The sequence below is a fragment of the Prosopis cineraria genome, unplaced genomic scaffold, assembly GCF_029017545.1.
Source record: "Prosopis cineraria cultivar Desert tree isolate PC_DT_omini unplaced genomic scaffold, ASM2901754v1 PC3, whole genome shotgun sequence".
Taxonomy (NCBI): Eukaryota; Viridiplantae; Streptophyta; class Magnoliopsida; order Fabales; family Fabaceae; genus Prosopis; species Prosopis cineraria.
The window spans coordinates 38514562-38536722 of record NW_026555334.1 but is presented as its reverse complement, the minus strand read 5'-3'; the positions used below and the strand labels follow the sequence as shown (position 1 = coordinate 38536722).

Genomic DNA, 22161 nt, shown 5'->3' with positions numbered 1-22161 from the left:
GTTATCGGAAAGCTCTTGATTAACACCCAGAAGTTTCAAACCAACCAAACTGCTACATCGAATAATATGAAGACACCTTAGTTAGTGGGATTATTATCAATAACTCTTTTAACTCCTCTTCTACCACCCTTTTTGAACACAGTTGGATATGGATAATAACATTTGAATATAGAAAAACTTTCAGACAACAATATTTATAAATAGTATGTCTATTTCTCAGAATTTGTATAATACATATTTTTTAGATAAATTAAAATATTTATATGTCCGATATATGATATGATATATCGATCTTTACTATTTACATAACTTTTGGATGAAGTAATGGACTAAGTCAAAAATTAACCTGTTAAGATTTAAATAGAATTTGTTGATTATATGCCCTTGTCCTTGGAATAACGCCTAATCAAAATATTAAACTAACGCTTATCTTAAACAACACGTTCAAGCTTCAAACAGAAAAGTTCGTACATGCCTTCTGGAAAATCAAAATTATTGAGACAATGGCCAACCAAACTCTTACAAGTCATCCCGAGAGGAAAACACGCCAACCCCGTTGTCATGCCCCCGGAATAGTGTCTTGCCATCACTTTATTTACGAGGTTGATTTGTTTCGTCTATTCTTCGAAAAAAATTTGAGTTTAATCATGTTTTTAATGAAGAATTTAATCATGCCATTACAAGAAAATGATATGAAAACGGATAGTGATAATATGGAATTAAAATTGAATACTTGCCAATTCCATCCCTGCCATATTAGATACTTTATTTTTTCCTAATACATTGGCAAGCAAAATTGATTTAATTTGAAATTTTTGTGTTTATCAAAATTTTAATTTTTAAATCGAACCAATTGTTAAATTAATATCGACACTGTTTCAAATTTTTTTAATTTCAAAATCAAATCATCCCTGGTAAAAAATAAGTAAACTATGACCAAATCAATAATGATCAAGTATGTATATTCAAAATTTACAGAGTAAATGAAAAATATGATATAAAAATTACTGATAAACATTAAATATGTAGTTAAAAATAAAAACATTCCATCTTTACTTGTCAGAGTATTTGGATTAAATTGAGAATTGAATAATAAAGAAATGAGTGTTTTTTTTAATCACTTAAGCACGAATTTTTTAGTTTGAATATTTGTAAATGTAAAAAATATTTTTAGAAGAGTTGCTTTTAATTGAGTTACAGTGTTCAAATCCAACTGAATCATATAGTTACACACACACACAAATGAGTGTTTTTGACAGAATATTATTGAGGCCGAGGAAAGATGCTACAACGATTATTCGAGATACAGCATTCACAGCAGACACCGAGGAATGGCTAAATAATCTGTAGGATAAAATTTTATTCTCATGCAAAAATTAAATTAACTTATACTTTTTACTCTATCTATCTTATATTCTTTGTGAACGAACAATTAAGTTGTACAGAACTAATTAATTTAAATTAAATTTTAATTAATTTTAGATAACCCTTCAGTAATAAAATATTTAGTTTTACAACTTTAAGGATTTACAAGTTGAGTTCTCAAATTTATAACTCCATTATGATACATCTGCAACTTATTTTTTAAATTTCAATAATGAATATAAATGTTCATTTTTAATATTAAAAAATATTAAGTCTAACGATTCTAAAAACTTATAAGTTTGACTTTTAATTTTATAATTTTATTGTAATATATTTATAATTTATTTTTTAAATTTTAATAAAACAAAAATGTTTATCTTTAATGTTGAAAAATAAAAGGTTTAATAAAAATTGTTATTTTTTAACCTTATTAAAATTTAAAAAATAAGTTATAAATTTATCACAATAAAATTATAAAATTGAGCACTGAGCTTGTAAGTTTATGAAATTGTTACGCTTGATATTTTATTATTAAAAGACCAAAAAAAATTTATTAACACTCTAAAATTAGTTAAACTAATCTCCATATTCATCCCTCTCTTTCCGTCCCTGTTCTATCTTACTGTTTTTTCTCCTCAAATTCTCGCGACGTAACGTTGACTTGCCATTTTGTATCCCAAAAAAAAAAAAAAAACTGAGTCGCCTGGCGATTAATGAGGATTTATATGAAAAAAAAAAAACACATGGTGGATCCAATCAGAAAACAGAAAATATAAAAAGAAAAATAAGAATCTTGAGAAACGGCGGTGGAGGCGGTCGCTCCAACTGGAAAAAAAAATGTTGTTGTTGGTTAAGGAGTTGTGTCTCCCCTGTCCATTTCCTCAACCTAAAAGCCACCGCCTCAACCGTCCAATCCATGCTCCACCTCAAGTTCAAAATAAATCTAAAGTAAAAGTACATTTTTATTTTTAAAATATTTATTGATAAGCACTCAATATTTTAACATTTTTGTAAAAAAAAAATTTACTCTTAAAATTATAAAAACAGAGTATTTTTATATTTTTCATCAAAATTTTAACGTTGACTGTTAAAATTTAACAAAAATATTTCATTTTAATAATTAAATAATAAAATTATTCCAATAAGAATATTAAAATGCTGAGTATTCCTCACAAAATATTTTACGAATAAAAATGAACTTTTATTTATAAATCTATCATCTTCGTTTCGTATGAAAACCAACTTGGTCTGCTTTTGGCCTACTGAGTGCAATAAATTTTCTGTCAAAATATACAACTAACGTGCCCCCGATTTTTAGAATGATAAATAAATAAATAAAAACTTTTTTTTTTTTAATGATATGGTTAACAGGAAATGAAAGGAGCATCAATCTCAAAATTTAGAACGACAAAAATAAGGCCTTTGAAGCAACGGCCCTGAATCCGCCAACGATGCTTAAAAGACTAAAGTACCTACGTTAGTTGAGCCTGCATGTACATATACTAGCGTCCAAATTTGGTCATCTTGATATTGAACTAAGTAGATTTACAAATCACTATATATTTAGTCATTTAATCAGTAAGTGATTGCGACCATTAATTTTTATTATGGTTTGTCACTCCATCACCTGCAGATACGGCCATATGAGCTGGCTTTGCTAATACTCTTATCACTTCAAAATTTAATCTTAAAATATTCATGATGTCTGTTCCACTCAATGAATATTCCTTTATATGCCCATCCAAAATCTAATCGAAATATATTAACAAAATCAACAACTTGGAGAGAACCTCGTTTCATTATTTTCAGTGGCTTTGGCATATTTACCCTTTCGTCCCCGTTAGCGCACCATGACCGTGATGTCTCTCATACATGTGCCTATGCCGGGCCCACCCAAAATCTCTCTCTTTCTCTCTCCTCGTATATAATAGACATATTAATAATTAATTTACAGACTAGAGTTGGCATTCATGATGTTGATCCTTGGCACGGTGTAAGAGATATCCAGACCAGAGGCTGCCGGATTGTTACACTAAAAAGTGAAATGCAGGCTCCTTTATTTTTAGAAGCCTGCAAACATTGATTCCTGACTTAGCTAATTATAATCATGCAAGATGGTGCTTGCACTGTTTACTTAAGTTTAAATATTGGGAATATAAAATAACCAAATCAATGAAACTGGCTTCTGGTGCTATTTTTGGCGTGCAAGTGAGGAAATTAAACAAACAAACAAAAAAACACGACAAATGAGAAACCCCTCACCTGCGATCTCCCCTCCCCACCTCTAAGCAAGGGAATTCTCTCTCTCCAGGATCGAGTGACTTCTTGTCAAGTCTTCTTTAAGTGTCCTGTTCCTATAAATGCGTTCCAAATTAGTTATCCAACTGCTCATTTTTTTTTGAAAGAGCACTGAACGAGAGGTGATTTGATAATGTTCACGCAATAATACAGGAGGAAGGGTCTTCTTTGAATTCTTTCTCCAAGACAAAATAAAACCCCCACATATCAACTTATTTTGATCACTTGAAGTTACAAGAATGTAAAATAAGTGTGAGCACGTGTGTGTGTGAGTGTTTTTTTTTTTTTTTTAAAAAAGTGCAGCGGCAATGGCGTCAGACCATAAAGAGAAAAAACTAACTACCAGTCATGCCAACCAACAACGGATCCGCGCAGTTAAGGGAATGCAACATTTGGAAGTCAGTGAGTGTAAACACACATCATGTGACCATTCGGTCTCTTACAGCAATCTCTCTAATTATTTCAATCAAAGTATTAATAAGAGAACAATTCTTCCTGCATTCATGTGCTTCTTAACCATCAAATCATAATGTAAAACAATTTTAAAATAAGTTCAATGGTATCTTTCAGGTGAAAAAAAAAGAGAGAGAGAGAGGAGGAAGTGAATTGAATAATCTACTATTGTTAAACAACAATACATCATAGTACAATTTTCTTGGCAAAGAAATCGAGTAGTATATAATGTTTCTATTTTAAAATTACTTTCATTATTTATCTGTCTCTTCAAGATAAAAATATGGGTTTTTCTCAAAATAAATCCAAATCGTTCTTTCTCTACCAATTTTAGTGTTAAAAGGTAAATAAACGATTCATCCGCTACAGATGAATACTATATATATACATTCACGTGCTATCAGGAATATTCCTGCATGGGATTTAGATGAAAGGAAAGTTTGAAACTCTGGTTCTGCTCTGGATATATGCCTGACCAATGGCACATAGCTCTGGTCTCAAATTTACGGCCTATGGACATTACTGGTAAATCCGTTAAGTTTTCCAAACAAAGAAATTGTTATAGAGATGCTGTGGATCGTAAGTTCAGTATTGAGGAAGAACATTTGAATTTTACGTCGAGCAGGAACCAGTCAAATAGGGATTGAAGTTCAAAAGTACTTTATGATGAACTTTAGTTTTGATGTACTCTTTTAACTCAAAAAGAACTCCTACGTTCTTTGTATCCTTGACTCCTTTTTCATTTCCGCGGACATATCTTTTCCCCAGTTCATGGTAGACCCCACAACAATCTTTCTTCTTTCTCTTAATTACACTGCTCATTGTGGGAACAAGACTCTCCGAATCACCAACGTTGCTCTTAAATCCATGCCACCAACAGAATTAAACTTCGTATCTCGACACAATCAAAATGCTTGAAGGCCAAGAATTGGATCCAAACCACTCCACATACTTCACCTTTAAAATTTGAAGTTGGTGTTAGCTCTGCTCTGCTTCTGCTTCTGGCATTACTACGGAACATTACTGATGCGTTCTACTTCGCCTGATCTGGTTAATTACCCCACTTACTCATTCTGTGCAGAATTAAACACACCAGAAATCCAAAAGGGTTGCCTCCCTCTTTTCGGTGTTCATTGGTTACTGTATTGAAGGGCTCAGCCTTCAATTCCCAAATTCGCGTAAATTTCAAAAACAAAGGAATGAGAAAAGAAAGAGAATGGACAAATTAAGGCGGTGGGAGTTACGTTGGTTCTGGATTGGACCACCTTGTGTGTTTCGGCAATGACATGTCTTAATCTGTAAATGAGATGGCCAAATTTCAAGCTGCCTTCAATGCCACTTGACATTGCAAACTCGTTTTTCTAACTCTCTTTCTTGACCCATCCATTAGCGGTTTTCATTCAACTTCTAATTTTCCTTCCGTTTTGATTGGATTTACGCCCCGCCATTTTATTAACAAGTTAATCATACTTCTTGTTTGGAAAATAAATTCATCAATTAAGAGTCAGATAAATAAGTAATTGGTTGTACCAGTATTATATAATTACACTTTTGATGTCCCTCTTTTTAATTTTGAATATATTCTGCCAAGGAATGTTGCGCAAGTAATCCCGGTTTTAAAAATACAACTCAGAATCATAAGTTTTTAAAAAAATCATTGTTAAGGACTTTAAATTTGAAAAATGTGCAAAGGTCCGAAGTAGATAACATTTATGTGAGTATCAAATTTAAACTATAAAAATATATTATTTTTTTATTGCAAAACCTAGAGGCATTGTTATTATTCACTTTTTTTTTTTTGAATTCGTAATTTCAATAAAGGAATTTTCAGTTTTTTTTTTTTACATTTTCTTGACTTCATTTTTTTTTTTGTTTTTTAACATTTAAAACTTACAATTGGTAAGAAAGATGGAAGAATGGGGAAAAATGTATATTGTTGGAATCCACCCAAGCAATGATTTTGCTGATGCGAATGTAAACAAGTGTTTGCCTTAAGTAACGATTTTGTTTGGCCAAGCAAGCTCCAATCCCGTGGCTCCAGGATATCAATGCCTTCTTAGCTTCTTTTTCTCTTTCATCACTCTTTCATCGTCATAATTCATTCATACCCGCTTCTCTTTTTCTTCTCTGCAACGCTCCCTCCCTCCCTCCCCCCTCTCTCCCAACTATCTGAATTACAAATCTCAAAAGGCTAAAAAGTTGGAGAGAGAAGACTCGCACAGCACAGGCACAGCAATAATTCACTTTTCTTTCCTAGTATTTTCTTCTCTCTCTTTTTTGCCAGCTCTACAAGCTTGTCCTTCGCCTTACCCATTTTCTTCCCCATCTCTCTTGTACCCCTTCAATCCCATCCCCCATCATCACCGCGATAGATCTCAGGTATGTCAATTCCCTGTTATAACTGTTCCCTATATTCCGTTACTTTGGTCAATTCTCAATATTATTGCGATCGGCGATCTCCTGCTGCCTGTAATTGTTATCTGATTCTATTCCGATCATTTTTCTAATTCATTATCATACGTTTGATCTGGTGCTAGTTGATATTGTGGCAACGTTAACGAGCCTGTGTGGCTTTTATTTTTCCTCTATCAATTGTTGTGAAAATTGACTATCGTGTACCGCTTATTCGGATTTAATTCAGCTATCAGCTCTCCGATTATCTATTCTTCTTTTTATCATTTGCTTATTTGTCATGAGATGCCTGTATTCACTTGTCCTGATTTGAATATTAAGCTTCGATCATTTGGCATATTTTCTATTGGCTTTTAAATGAGTCAGAGGTGGCTAAACGAACATTAGACAAAAGGGCTCGTGGATCTTGCCATTCCCGTTTGTGGCGACATATCAAGCTGATCTTTTAGTATTAGACTAAAATGCCACATTTATTCCTGCTTACTGTGTAATTTTTAGCCCAGATCATATTAGTTCTAAAAATTCCATAGGTCTTGTCTATTAAATCAGAGTCATCTCACTGCATTGCCATAAGCTGTTGCGCTCTTAGAGAGCTTCCTCAGATATTAGAATACTGTATACTGTTTCTCAGATATCAGAATACTGAAATAATTTGAAACTCTGGAGCGTTTTACCCACATGGCTATATGATGACTTGGATTTGGGAGATGTTATATGCCATAGCAAGCAGGAGATGCCAGTTATTTTCAAGCTATGGTTTTCACTTGGTAATGTTGCTTCCAAAATGTAGCATCTGCTTAGAGAACTGGGTACCCTGAAATGTGACATAGATGGGTTATCTGTCTGCTGATATGGAATTTGTTGGCATAGACTTCCTCACCGGGGTAAACTACTGCTTAGACCATCATCCTGATGTTAACAGGCCTGTGATTTGACAGACAGACAAGTGTCTCTGTTCAAGACGTCCTCTTCTGATGTAAAACACTTCAAAGTTATTCTTTCTAAGATTGCAAAGTTATTCAGCAGTAAAGAAGTGTATAATCTAGTTCTATGCAAGTTGACTAGTTGGTTTGATCATATAAGAAGCTTCGACAATACAGTATGTTCTACTGGAATTCAAGAATTGGCCGCCTAAGTTGCAGAGATTTACATGCTCTTCGCTTTCCATCTTAATTAGCCAGGTTCAGCTAATTGTTGATAAATACCAGCATAAAAAAATCCAAACAATTATATCCAGTATGTTAAGCAAAACTAATTTAGCTGTGAATATTCTCTTAAATATTTTGTCATTAATGATCAGTGGCTGAAAAAAATGTAACAAAAGGCAGGAAAAAGAAAATAAGTCAACTTTTTAGGTCCTTATGGAGTTAATGTGGCTATGAGTATGATGTGATTTCTCAGTGACGAATATCTACATCAAATCTCTTTTTGATCGCAGGAGCTTGAAGACGTGCATAAGAGACCAGTTAATGAACTGAAATCCATATAAGTTCTGGTCCAAAATGATGATGTCAAGGCTTGACTCATGTTAACTTTGTCAAATTTATTTGGGTCTGGAGTGGATCACTTGTGTAAAATTAGGTGTATGTGATTGTAATGGTGATTTGTAGACAATAGGAGGTGTGTTTAAAGGGTCAAATGGCAGTTTTTTTGGCGGTTTCAGTGGTGCATGTGAAATTAGATTACTGAGTTTTATGGATTTTTGGGTAATTAAAAGAAGAGTCAACTTGGGTTTGAAGGGGCGAATTTTCTGGATACGTGCCAAAGAAATCCATTCTGGACATTCGATCAAATTAGAGAAAAATAGTAAAGAACCCCAGACATTAAACCTTATGGTCTGATTGCATTACTCAACTTAGAAGAGAGCAATTTGCTGCTATAAATAATAAATATGATTATCTGCTTAAAGAAAGCAGTACAAACATTTGCATCGCTCTTCTATAACTTTTACTTCAAAGATTAGGAATAAATCTTGATTCCATATGCTTAAGCTTTTACTATTAGTAAATCATATGGAAACTTGGACGTTAAAACTAGAAGACAAATAATGGGATGATCTAATCCTGAAGTGTTATCCTTTCTTGGTCCTAGTTTTTGCGTGTGTCCTGCATCACCACTTTAACTATGATAACAAAGACATAGACATTACATTCATTGTGAGATGCATTTTGAAGTCTTATTGTTTCTGTTATTCGTTGCACTTGTAAACTTAATTATGACAGTTGCTTGCTTCATATGGCCAGAGCATACACAACTGCTTTAACTGTTAAGTGATATCTGTTTTTCTTATGCTTGTAGATTCTTCATTATTTTTCTTGTTTTCTTGTCTGCTGAATTTTGGGGATTTGCATAGTGTGCTTTCTGAAAAGGCTTCATTTTAGAAGAACTTTCAGCCATGTCTAGCTCTACGAAAGTTTTGGATCCTGCATTCCAGGCAGTGGGTCAGAAAGTGTATCCTTAATATATGGATTAACTACATGATTACGAGTGAATGTTTTGTATTTTTCTTCTTTTTTAAAAACGTTGCCATGGGATTTTTTGCCAGTCATCATGCTGAAATTTTACTGCCAATAGCATGCTAAACAATATGTAAATGATCTTTTGCTATAAAAATGGAAGTTATATTGTTGAATTACCATTTTCTTTGAGAGGTTTTAGACTTGACTTGTTATAGAGGGACTGAAATATGGAGAATTGAGAATTTCCAGCCAGTTCCATTGCCTAAATCTGAGTATGGAAAGTTCTACATGGGAGATTCGTACATTATTTTGCAGGTGTGAGCCATGGCAATTTTCCCCTCTCATTCATTTATACATTTACTCACTATATTTTGAAATTGGAGACTGAATGTTCTGAGAACAGTTATTCTATATATGCTATCATAATGTCCCTAATTTTTTTTTAAATCTCCTGATAGACAACATAGATACAATAATCATATTATGGCTCTGTATCAAAGCATGATCACAGCTAAATAGATAAAGGAAACTTCTAATGGTTTCTAAAGCAATACAAATTTTAACTTTTAACCTAAGGGAAGGGAACATCATGCATGATATATAAGTATGACGCAGTTCCTGCTCTGATGACAAGATAGATTAAAGCCTATGCCATAATTACTACAATGGTAAGATAGGCTATCGATCTCTGTTTAGGGATGCTCATTTTCAGTATATTTACAGACGACACAAGGCAAAGGAGGCAGTTATTTCTATGATATACACTTCTGGCTTGGAAAGGATACAAGTCAGGTAAGCTTTGACCTCACCTTTCCTCATTGCCAACTCTGGCTTTTTCTTCAATTTGCATTGTAGCTTTCTTTCATGAGGAGTCAAATAGAAAATTTTAATGAGAGGTTTCTAAAACAGTTTAATCCTTGGAAAGTACCATTTAACACAAAGGTTATTATTTTTATGTTGTACTCGTATTTTCTTTGAAGTTTCATTTTGTTCTAATTCTTTTAAAGGAGAATTCAGATGAATTGAATGCTAAGTTTTTATCTTGAGAGGGTCTAGGGTTAAATGGTTCACATTCCTGTTTGGAAATTCTAGAACCACTATATTTTGACAAAAGAATAATTTTATCTTGCATTGCGATCTTTCTTGTAGGATGAGGCAGGAACAGCTGCCATCAAAGCTGTTGAACTTGATGCAGCTCTTGGAGGACGTGCAGTGCAACATAGGGAAGTCCAAGGCCATGAGTCTGACAAATTTTTGTCATACTTTAAACCATGTATAATACCACTAGAGGGAGGTGTTGCATCTGGGTTTAAAAAACCTGAAGAAGAAGTGTTTGAAACACGTTTGTACATATGCAAAGGAAAACGAGTTGTCAGAATGAAACAGGCATAGAATTCTTTGGACATGAGCTTCATAGATTTGGGTAACATATATGACTGAGTGTGTGATTGGCAATTTTCTTGTGCAGGTCCCTTTTGCCCGGTCTTCTCTGAATCATGATGATGTATTTATCCTTGACACTCAGAATAAGATTTATCAATTCAATGGGGCCAATTCAAATATTCAGGAAAGAGCCAAGGCTTTGGAAGTAACCCAGTTTTTAAAGGAAAAATATCATGAGGGGAAATGTGATGTTGCAATTGTTGGTAAGGACATCTGTTTTCCCTTATACTTGTTGACAAAGTAATCATATGATTATGCATTCCTGTTCTTCGAATGCTTATTCTTTACATTTTCTTCTGATTCTTTGTGTGTTTTTAACTGCGTTGCAGATGATGGGAAGTTGGACACTGAGTCAGATTCAGGTGAATTTTGGGTCCTCTTTGGTGGCTTTGCTCCCATTGGGAAGAAGGTCATGGGCGAGGATGATATTATTCCCGAGACTACTCCTGCTCTACTTTATTGGTGTGCTATTTTCTTCCTCTCTTTCTCAACTTACCTGACTCCTGTTTCAAAAGGATCATATAGTAAATAATGGATGCTGGCAGCTACTTTAACCCAGATCAATTCATGCCATTAATTAAATAATGGATTACCATATAAAGCTTATTATTTCTGCAAGTACCCAATGATTTGGTACTTCAAATCAGATCAAAGATTATAGGAAATAAAAACATAATAATTACTTGATCATATAAAAATATATACAGTTAGTGCTCTCTGGGGCATCACTGCCTCCTCTGGGGATGTCTAGATGGGAGTGTGTATTGTGTAAGGGTGTAAAACTTTGTGAATTCCGTTTATTTTCCTCCTTCCACTTCTATCTTAAATCTTAATACTGAAAGCAATGCTTATGCAATGCTTGCAGTTAGTTGAAGTCATCTAAATAAATAATGTAATTCTTGCATGACTGATAGGTTTCTTTTTGTTGAACTAGTTCACATGGAGAAAATTTTTATTTCTTTTCTTATTTTATGTATTTGATTTGTATCATTTATTGAACATATTAACTTCTTACTCCATTACCTGAATACTTGTGTGTGTATGGAGTCATTTAAAGTCTATGCTTTGTGTGCCCTCTGGAGAATCTATCAATAAGTGTTGGTTGGCTAATGGCAATATTTGATGCTGATGATTATAGTTAAACTCATCCCTGCAGTATTGCGGATGGTGAGGTCAAACCTGTTGAAGGTGAACTGTCTAAATCACTGTTGGAGAATAACAAGTGCTATTTACTGGACTGTGGTGCGGAGGTGTTTGTCTGGGTTGGCAGGGTAACACAAGTTGATGAACGAAAAACAGCATGCCAAGCAGCTGAGGTAGTGACATGGTAACATCTATAGCTTCACCTGTTAGTTAAAAGTGAATTCTGTTAACTGTGGGAATATCACCAGGAGTTTGTTGCAAGTCAAAGTAGGCCAAAATCAACCCGGATAACCAGAATTATTCAAGGTTATGAGACACATGCGTTCAAGTCCAACTTTGATACTTGGCCATCAGGATCTGCTACCACTGGTGCTGAGGAAGGGAGAGGAAAAGTTGCAGGTAGATGCCCTGTCATTTAAGTTGTAATTTATCTTAACAAATGTGTTTAACTTGTCATACTAAGTAGGGATTTCATGTACTGCTAGCTTTGCTGAAGCAACAAGGTATGGGTGTCAAAGGGATGACAAAAAGTACTCCAGTCAATGAAGAAATTCCACCTCTGCTTGAAGGAGGTGGAAAGATGGAGGTGAGCTTATATTCTTATTTCATAGTTTCTTTAGCTTAACTGAATTGATACCCTTTAAACATGTGATATTCCTTCTATTCTCCAGGTATGGCTTATCAATGGAAATGCCAAGAATCCATTGCCTAAGGAGGATATTGGGAAATTTTACAGTGGAGATTGTTACATAGTATTGTACACTTACCACTCTGGTGAGAGGAAGGAAGACTACTTCTTGTGTTGTTGGTTTGGTAAAGATAGCATTGAGGTGATTTCTTTCTTTCCCATTCAAGGTCAAACATTATGCAAATTATAGTATGTTATTTCTTGCCAATCTTTGGTTGGTTCCTAATCAAGATTTGTGATTGAAAATGTTTTTATAATCCTGCATCAGAATTGGAGGCAATATATCTTCGACAGATTTATTTGAATTATTTTCTGTATAATTGCATATAACATGTAATGGTGATTTGGTAACATTTCAAAGCAGAATCCTCACAAGTCTCCATATTAATTTTCTAACAATTCGATCCGAAAGTAGAAAATCAGCTCAATTACAAAGTCTATGTTGAAGAGCATTATTAGATATGTTTGCAATAATTGCCACTGTAATGCAATTACCCACAGTTTTAATGAGACAAGAAGTTATCTAAGGATCGCTAACTTGCTAAGGACTGTCCTTGAATTTTATTAATTTATGCTACTCTTATTTGGTTGGCAGAAATTTGAGAATTTATGCCTATGTAGAAGTTTACTTGGCTTTATTTCTGATGCAGGAAGACCAAAGGATGGCTACTCGATTGGCCAATACTATGTCCAACTCACTAAAGGGTAGACCTGTTCAGGTTTGTAATCAATGTGAAATTGGATAATACATTGGAAATTGTTTGTGATTGAAATACTTTCTTGCAGGGCCGCATATTTGAAGGTAAAGAGCCACCACAATTTATCGCTCTGTTTCAGCCGATGGTGGTCCTTAAGGTATCACATTTTGAGGTGCAATAGTATATCGTGTTCTTTGTAACATTTGTGGTCTAAAGTTTGTGACTCTAATGATTTTGACTGACTTCTAACTATGTTAGGGAGGCTTGAGTTCTGGTTACAAAAAGTTAATAGCAGAGAAAGGTTTGCCAGATGAGAGTTACACGGAAGAAAGTATCGCACTTATTCAAATTTCTGGAACTTCAGTTCATAATAATAAAGCAGTGCAAGTTGATGCAGTATGTCCCCATTGAATTCTTTGTTTTATCACATCATGTTGAAAGTTCTAGAATTTCTTCTTTCATGCTAGTCATTTTTTGCAGCATTATATCTCTGTGCTATTCTTTTTCAGGTAGGAACATCATTAAATTCTACTGAGTGTTTCCTGCTGCAATCTGGCTCGTCAGTTTTCACTTGGCATGGAAGTCAATGTTCTTTTGAACAGCAGCAGCTGGCAGCTAAAATTGCTGAGTTTTTGAAGGTACATTATTTGACTTGAATTTTAGGATTTCTACTGAATAGCTCTGGTAATATTGAAAGTTAGAGCATAACCCAATTATCCCAAACTCTTGGGAGTTCATGTATGTAGTGAATAATTAATATGGACCCTCAAAAAAAGTACTTTGTTTTGTATTAACTATTAGAATATGTGCTTTTGAAAATGTTTTTCATATTTCTACTGTGCACTATTACACTTCTTCTTACGTGATGAATTGCTTTGAGTCAATCACATTTCTTATTGACTTGCCTGACCACAGCACTTGTGGTTATATACCCTAAGTGCATCACACATCTTTATGCACACTATTCCATTAGTGGACTCAAAAGGTTGTTTTAACTTTGCGAGAAATGTGCTACTTGTCATTACTCAGCCAGGAGTTGCGGTGAAGCATGCTAAGGAAGGAACAGAAAGTTCAGCTTTTTGGTTTGCACTTGGAGGAAAACAGAGCTTCACCAGCAAAAAAGCCACTAATGAAACCGTTAGAGATCCTCATTTGTTCACATTTTCATTAAACAAAGGTATTTTTTTTTTTGGGAGTAAATTCTAATGATGCTTCGCCAACATAATGTTGCATGTAATAGCAAGTTTATATACTGATGTGTGAATTATTTGAGTTATGGTTGGGAGAGTTTGAGTGTTCTAACCAATGCTAGTTTGTTTTCTTCTTTGGCCATGTGGATTCACCAGGAAAGTTTCAGGTGAGTTTGTCTCTAAAACCTCATTATGTCAATTTTCACCTGTGTTAGGAAACTTGATAGCTGTAATTTTCGTTCTTTATGTTTTCAAATTCAATTTTATTATTTGCTCTGCAGGCAGAAGAAGTTTACAACTTTTCCCAAGATGATCTGTTGACAGAGGATATCCTCATACTTGACACTCATGCTGAAGTATTTGTTTGGGTTGGTCAGTCTGTGGATTCCAAAGAAAAACAAAATGCTTTTGAAATTGGCCAGGTAAAAATTTTAAAAATTTTAAAGAGTTTTGGACTTATATTTCTCAAACCTATGTTGCATGATGCAGATGATTGATTATAGGTTTTTCTATTTTTTCTACAGAAATATATAGATAGGGCTGCAGCTCTAGAGGGACTCTCCCCTCATGCACCCCTCTATAAAGTTACAGAAGGGAACGAACCTTGCTTTTTCACAACATACTTTCCATGGGATCATGCAAAAGCTACTGTATGTTTTTGAACATGAGGATTCTGTCTTTGCTATTTTTTATTAATCATTCTCACTCATCACAATTTTCGGCTTGTTGAAATTGGTAGAGAAAAGGACATGCTTCCTAGCAATACTTGCAAAAAAATAAAAAATAAAAAATAATAATAATAATAATAATAATAATATACTCTTGCCATGAAACATGGCGTGGACAATATGTTAAGAAATAATTGTTATAGAAGAGAGAGCTAATAGTGAAAGTATCAAGGAACCAAATAGGGTTAATGATGGAACCTCGGCATAATCCTTTTCCTAATTGAAAGTATTATATTTGAAATATGTACATCTCTTTGATTCTATGAGATGCAGAAATCTAAATATTAAGCTTATATAACACTGTCCACCGACATTCTTAAAATCAAATGTCGAGTCTGAGAGCAAAGGTCTATGGGGATTAGTTTCTGTCTTCCCCCACCCCAAATATATATATATATATCAATTACTTGCTGTCTGAAACAGCTTTAATTGGTGATTTTAATATATATTCACTGTTCAAGTTTGTTGAATTAGTATGTTATTTGTGATTGATTGATGTGATCATGAACTTTTAAAAGAACAGATTTAAACAAGACAAGATATATCTTCCTTTTGAATTGCAGCCTCAAGGAAACTCGTTCCAGAAAAAGGTGTCATTACTTTTTGGGATTGGCCATGCTGTGGAGGTAAAAAGCATTGAATTAATTTGACAGGAGTGCATTATTAACTAGAAATGTAATGTGGTTTATGGAACATATGTTTGTTATACAGTTCATACCTGGTGTAGAAATTGTTTTTAGAGCAATTTATTCATGTGCGTGACATTCAATTGATACTTTTATTCATGTCTGACTTCTTTGGCTTCATCATTTTTCTCATATTACTGCTGTATGAAAAATATTTTAGTTTAAAGCGTTGTTTATAATTTCCTTGTCAATATGAATTTTGGTGGAATATGCTGTTTGTTAATCTAAAAAATGCATCTGGTGCCAACTAACTGTATGATTTACAAACTTAGGTTGCTGATTTCGTGCTGTGATATTTTAGCATTCTTCAGACTGTGGAAAGACAAAAACGAAGTACACACGGTGTCGGTATCAGATACCATTTCTGGTTCTCATATGGGAACTAAAAAGGATTAGTCTATGCAGAAGAGTTTAAAGAAGAAATCATATTATTTAATTACAGAAATGCCTGTTCTTCTGTTTACTGTCAATGCTTAAAATTTATCTCCAGGACATATAATTCTGTGCATAACTTTTGACTGACCTAAATTCATGTCTCCCTTTTGAAGATACACCAATCCCTATAAGCTTTTAACACAAATAATGTATGAATTAATTGTTAATGGTTATCATTATTTTGACATTGTCGCCTTGTATTTGTTTAAGAATGCTTTCTTGAATTTGGTGACAGGATAAGTCCAATGGATCCAGTCAAGGAGGGGGGCCTAGACAAAGAGCAGAAGCTTTAGCTGCCCTGTCTTCTGCATTTAATTCACCTTCTGATAAAACATCCAGCATGGTATGTTAACTTGCCTAGAGATGAGTTATTAGGATTTTTGTTTTTAGTATTGTTAATTATAAATTGATGATCTTCAAACAAACAGAAGATACTCCTATCAAGTGGGTTAGCACAATTTCACAGAGCATTCACCTAGTATAGCATATTGAATTGGCCTTTTTGTTTTAGTAATGGCATAGGATCCTATGCATTTAGCAAGTAAATGCACAATGTAACTTTAGAGACAGAAAATTAGAGGTGGATGAAAGAAGGCTCTTGTACACTTCCACCCTTCTAAATGCACGGCACGTTACTGTAGAGTATTAATGCCCTTTACTTCCTGATGGCTAATGGCATAATAGTTGATTAGGGTACTGAAAATGTGACAAATAAGAATAATGTTCTATAATTACCCATGGCGCAACTAATGTCATCTGTTATATTAGTTCTTCTACTGTTGCCCAAGGCTTTGCTCAGGTGTTTGGACCTTTTTTTTTTTTTTTGGTGGAGGGGGGTTTGGCGTTCTTGCTTAAGATATCACAGATTTTATTCCCAGCGTAACAATAAGAAAATTGGCGCTTCTTTTGAACTTTTTGTAATTTCACTGGCACAGGATAGAGATAGACTGAACGGAGTAAATCAAGGAGGTCCAAGACAAAGAGCTGAAGCTTTAGCTGCCTTGAACTCTGCATTTAATTCATCATCCACTAGCAGAACTGTTGCTCCCAGGCCTGCTGGAACAGGTCAAGGATCACAAAGAGCAGCAGCGGTAGCTGCTCTTTCAAACGTTCTCACTGCTGAGAAGAAGAAGCAATCACCTGATTCCTCTCCTCTTGGTCCAATCAGCAGTCCTGCTGCAGAAAGCAGTGCTTCTGGTAAGATCAAGTTCTTATTATCTATGCAATATGCTGCTTTCTATGCAAATATCCCGGTGCTCCCCCCCCACCCCCTCCTTTATTATTTGGCAGCAGCCCATCTTTTCTTTTATTTTTCGAATTAATATACCACTTTGCGCAAATTTCATTTTACATTTATTTGGAAAATATGAAACCTGGTTTTCATGCAAGACAAAAAAACTGCATACCTGAAATAAAACTTGTGCAACCTTTTTCCTTAGCTGATATGAAAAATTCAGAAAGTTCAACCCTTAGCTGCAACTAATACTTCTCTCTTGTTTGTGCAACCAATTCTGTGAGTTCTGGAATTTCTGACAAACTTGAGTTCTTGTAGCAGAAGCTAAAAGTGAGAGTGGCCTGTCTGAAACAGAAGGTCCTGAAGAAGCTGTAGATGCCAAGGAGACTGAACTTGCAACTGAAACTAGTAGCAATTGGGATATAGAACCGAAGCAGGAAAATGTTGAGGATGGGAATGATAATCAAAGCAGTCAGAGCACGTTCAGTTATGATCAACTAAAGACCAAATCTACTAATCCTGTGTCTGGAATCGATTTCAAACGAAGAGAGGTTAGTCGTGATCTGTTGTTGCTGATTTAATTTATGCTGTTGGGAGTGATGTTAATATATATAGTCTTTTCTCTCCAATTGGTGTATCTCAGGCCTATCTATCAGATGAAGACTTCAACAAAGTATTTGGAATGACAAAAGAAGCATTCTATAAATTGCCGAAATGGAAGCAAGATATGCAGAAAAGGAAAGCTGATTTGTTTTAGAGTTAATTATTGCAATGAGTGATATATATATTCTGTTTTTGCATCCTAACATACTTTTCTTGGAATCCACTTTTTATCTGTGGGATGGTTGTGGTATTATTGAAACTCCAAGTTGGATTCCGGTGCGTAGCAATTTGCTGTTTGGCCTTTGATGGATGTAAACCTGTGGTTAGTGTCGGAATTGATTGTGATGCTGCATGGAGAGTGAGTTTTAGTTTCTCCTTTGAAATTGGTTTTGCCTCATGTAATGATGTTCAATATTGTAGCTACGAAGACGATGGACAGGTCCATTCTTTCATTTGATCAGGTTTGTAATTTTAATACATGGATTTATTCACGTTGTTATTGGTCCGGGGGGGCGGGTGTACTTGTACTGCTTTTTAATATAAAGAATGAAAATTTGCTTGTTTTTGTTTTTATGATTTTGAATTATTTATTGCATTTTCCCCTTTTTTAGTACATGAATTATTTATTTCTTGTTCTTTGGTTATCTTATTCCTATCTCCGTTTATGATCTTGCTCGTGTTAAGCGTAAGATAATGCATTTAAAGCATGAATTTGTTATTAAATGCTTAATTTACCGCATGACCAATTTAACACTGCCGGGGTTTACGATTTACGGTTGTGCTAGGCTGGGAAATTAGAGTTTATGAAGTGAAGAGAATCACACGAAGCGACGTAATCCCCAAGCTGGAAATTTCATCAATGGTTATAATATATGTGTTGAGTATTAATTACGTGATTTTTATCCTTGAATCTACGCTATAATTTGGTTAAGATATTTTCCCAAAATGAGGGCATCGATTCTTTCTTGGTCCTTCTCATCCTTTTTCCTTTCTTGCTATAAAATTAAGATTTAGACAATTTAGATTTAATTTTCTATAAAAGTATTGTTAAAACATTAAATTATAAAAAAATATAAATAATAAAAGTGAGATAAAATGAAATATTTTAAAGGAAATCAAATATGGATTATCAAAAATATTGATCTAATGGTTAGAAATTAAGAAGATGAGGGGAAAAGATGGGAAAGATGAGAGAATCCTAGTTTAATAATAATTAAGTTGGGGAATCCTAATTTGAGAAATGTTGCATATGATATACCACTGTCAGTCCATCACTCATTCACTCATAGAAGATATTTGTTAACAATGTTAACTTATAAAATTTAATGTCGAATGTTTTGGAAATTAGAATATATATATAATTTTTTAAATCTATGATAATTTAAAAAATAATTATATTTTGACCATGAATTATATATAACATGTGAGTTTTTCCTTGTAATCTAACATTTTACTAGATTTACTTGTTATGCTTGTCTCCATATATGTGGACGTTGATATATGAAAAAAAAAAAAATCAATGCTTGAAAAATAATACTACCATGAATGGTGTAATTTATTTTACACACACACATATAAATATATATATATATATAATATTAATTTGAGGATATATTTTTTGGCCAATAATTTGAGGATGCATTGATAGTTGATATATGGATATTGAAAGATTACCACTAATTTTTTTGCCGATGAATTAATTGAATTACGTGCTGACCATTGCAAAGTCCAGTTAAACACGATCACATGGCTGCACCAAACTGCCTCTAAATTATCTGTCCGCCGTTATGCATGCCTCCTATTCTCAATGATCTCATCACAACTTCACAATTCACAACAAATGGAGAATTTTTAAAATCAGTTCTAAAAAGTTTCCTGGTGTGATAAGAATTCCTGACTCCCGTGGTCTCCAAAATAGTTTTATATTCTAATAAAGGTCTTAATAATACCGGTTATTACAAAAATTAACTAATAATTTAAATTATAAAAAACAGACACCCCAATAACAAAATAGTAATAATTAAAAAAGATTTATGTCTAAATTTTGTCTGTAGCCTAAAAAAGAATTGTCTGAATTCTGTCACGAGCTTTTAGGTGGCTGCCTCATCACAAACACAACACCTGCACCAGATCTACATCACATAAACAAATCTCAACTTAAAGAGTATCTTGAAAAGAATTGTTATTTTGTTTCTACGTGGGAAGGGCTAACAATCTCCATAAAGAGAAGAATCTACTTCAGACGAACATATGTGCTTCTTAATAAAAGAATTAAGGCCGCGATCATCTTTACCGCGTTGAATTATTACGTAATCCCACAATGACGTGGAAGAAGCTGAGCTAGGGTCAGCGACGGATCTCGTGTCCGATATTGACTCGTTTAACGTTATCAAATTCACGTTCTTCATCGTGAACTTGTTCCACACCAGCTGACTCAGAACCACTGACTCAGTCACCGAGTTCTTTGTCCGTTTTTTCATTGCCCACCGGACAATTTCCGTCAGCATCGCGTTCGATAGTCGCCGGATGCCTCGCCCTCCGCCCATTATGATCGCCGAGTTTACTCGCCCTCCTGCGAGAGTCTTCTCCGAGCTGTTCCTGCTCTGCGTCATGCTAGAGCTACTACTTTCTGGATCTCTGTGCAACAAAATCGACTCGGGGCTCCGGTTCCTGACTCTTCCCAACGGGTCCTTCACTACTACCATTTTCTTCACGTCTACGAGCATTATATGCTTGAAATTCCGCTTGACCCGACCGAGTAACATCGGGTAACATGCCCATCTTCTCAAACTCAGAGGAACGCTGTCTAAGAACCCGGCCAGCGAGTGCTCGGGATCGAGTTCTTCCGGGTCGAATCTCAGAACCGACCCGTAGCTCAACAGAGGGACGCTCTCTTCTGATTGGTCATTCCGTGTTTCTGGGTTTGTGAGATTGCTTCTAGTTCTCTTGCCCCACAATGGCTCTTCGATCTCCGCTCCCCTCTTGACCATCTTGAAAAACTTGGTCACGTCGAAATTGTGTGATTGCTTCCGGTTCTTGTGATGTTGGGTCACATTCATCATTTGGGCATAGTGTTGAAGGAGTGAAAAGAACGAGTCGTTCTCTTCCTGAATAATGGGGTTGAATCTCGATGACAATGAAGCAGAATCGAACATGAAAACCACGTCGGCGCTGGCAGTGAGGGCCGACCTATGCAAAACTCGAAGAAACAAGCGAAACTCCTCGTCAGTGGTGTCGGCGACCACGTGACCCACAACGAGATCTTTCATGGCTCTGGTTCCTCTCCTGTACAGAGTACCCATCCGTTGCAGAGCGGGAGAAGGAAAATGCTCACTCTTGGAGGCACATTTACTGAATTGAGTCCTCCCCAATTTGGAGAACCAATCGCTAGCTCTGGGTTCCGTAGCAGGATTGTGAATAGTAGGGGATTTCTGCGACAAAAATCGACGGTGGGCGGTGGGCTCGATGGTAGATAGAGTGAAAAGAACGAGAGTGCTGAAGAGTAGGAGAGCGCATACGAAAATGATGCATTGAGCGGTGGAGAAAATGCGAATGGAATTGGGTCTCTTGAGGGAGGAAGAAGAGTGGGGAGGCGAAGAAGAAGGCGAAGAAAAGAGGTTGGGTTTGTCGGCAATGGGGGAGGTATCTTCAGGGAAGAATACTAGAAGGAGACCCATGGCCTTGGCCCTTGCGTCTGGCCAGAACCCGGAATCTCTCTTCGGTTGAGTGGTGGGCGACGATTGTGTGAAGATTTGAGTTTCCTGGTTTTTGTAGTCATGCTTGGGCAAGGAAAGATTCATGAGGCTTTTTCTACTCTCTCATTTGACACCATGCGGTTATGACGACATTGACCCCCTCCGCCTTTTACCATCGATTCAAAACGGAGTGATGTGAATGGAGGAGAAGCTTGTGATTTCACAGCATCGTGCAGGACATAATGCAACGTCACAGGAACTGGACAGTCAAAGAAATGAAAGGTGTTAAGTACGCTATTCCAGAGAAGAAATGGATCTCAACGCGGGAACAAAGAGAGAGTGCAATGCCAGAAGGTGGATGAAATTGGGACCTGATTTGATTGGGATTAACAATAGAATGAGAAATAAATCGATGTGAGAAGAAAAAGGGAGAGTGAAATTAGAGAAGAGGAATAGGAAGGGAATTAGGGAAAGGTCAATTCTATCGAACCGACAAAAATAGTAAGGAAACAAGCGGTGGAGACTCTCCCTATCATCAAAATATGTCTCTTTTACGCATAGATTAAAAAACTGCTATCAATGTATTCAAATATTTATCACATTGTTAAATGCTTTGCAATATTGTTTACAT

At 35.2% G+C, this 22161-nt stretch overlaps 2 protein-coding genes across 6 annotated transcripts; one reads left to right on the top strand and one right to left on the bottom strand.

Annotated features, from left to right (window-relative positions):
* Positions 1-6243: 6243 nt before the first annotated feature.
* Positions 6244-18408, top strand: LOC129305195 (villin-3-like). 4 transcript variants are annotated; one of them, XM_054945170.1, is made up of 24 exons: positions 6244-6495; positions 8913-8979; positions 9203-9302; positions 9711-9779; positions 10137-10373; positions 10456-10633; positions 10760-10892; positions 11587-11746; positions 11822-11972; positions 12059-12159; positions 12245-12403; positions 12912-12980; positions 13048-13116; positions 13218-13355; positions 13469-13597; positions 13989-14136; positions 14306-14316; positions 14431-14571; positions 14674-14799; positions 15441-15503; positions 16234-16341; positions 16934-17195; positions 17551-17783; positions 17876-18408. In XM_054945170.1, exons 2-24 carry the CDS (start codon positions 8924-8926, stop codon positions 17987-17989), a joined length of 2955 nt encoding a protein of 984 aa, XP_054801145.1. In that variant the 5' UTR covers positions 6244-6495; positions 8913-8923; the 3' UTR covers positions 17990-18408. The 4 variants fall into 4 exon arrangements, with proteins under 4 accessions (XP_054801145.1, XP_054801144.1, XP_054801142.1 ...); XM_054945169.1 differs by having other exon boundaries at positions 6245-6495; positions 8882-8979; XM_054945167.1 differs by having other exon boundaries at positions 6245-6495; positions 8827-8979.
* A 1356-nt stretch (positions 18409-19764) lies between these two features.
* Positions 19765-22066, bottom strand: LOC129306870 (uncharacterized). 2 transcript variants are annotated; one of them, XM_054947643.1, is made up of 2 exons: positions 20129-22066; positions 19765-19956 (listed from the first exon to the last, which is right to left on the bottom strand). In XM_054947643.1, exons 1-2 carry the CDS (start codon positions 21633-21635, stop codon positions 19916-19918), a joined length of 1548 nt encoding a protein of 515 aa, XP_054803618.1. In that variant the 5' UTR covers positions 21636-22066; the 3' UTR covers positions 19765-19915. The 2 variants fall into 2 exon arrangements, with proteins under 2 accessions (XP_054803618.1, XP_054803619.1); XM_054947644.1 differs by having other exon boundaries at positions 19769-19967.
* Between the last annotated feature and the right edge of the window lie 95 nt (positions 22067-22161).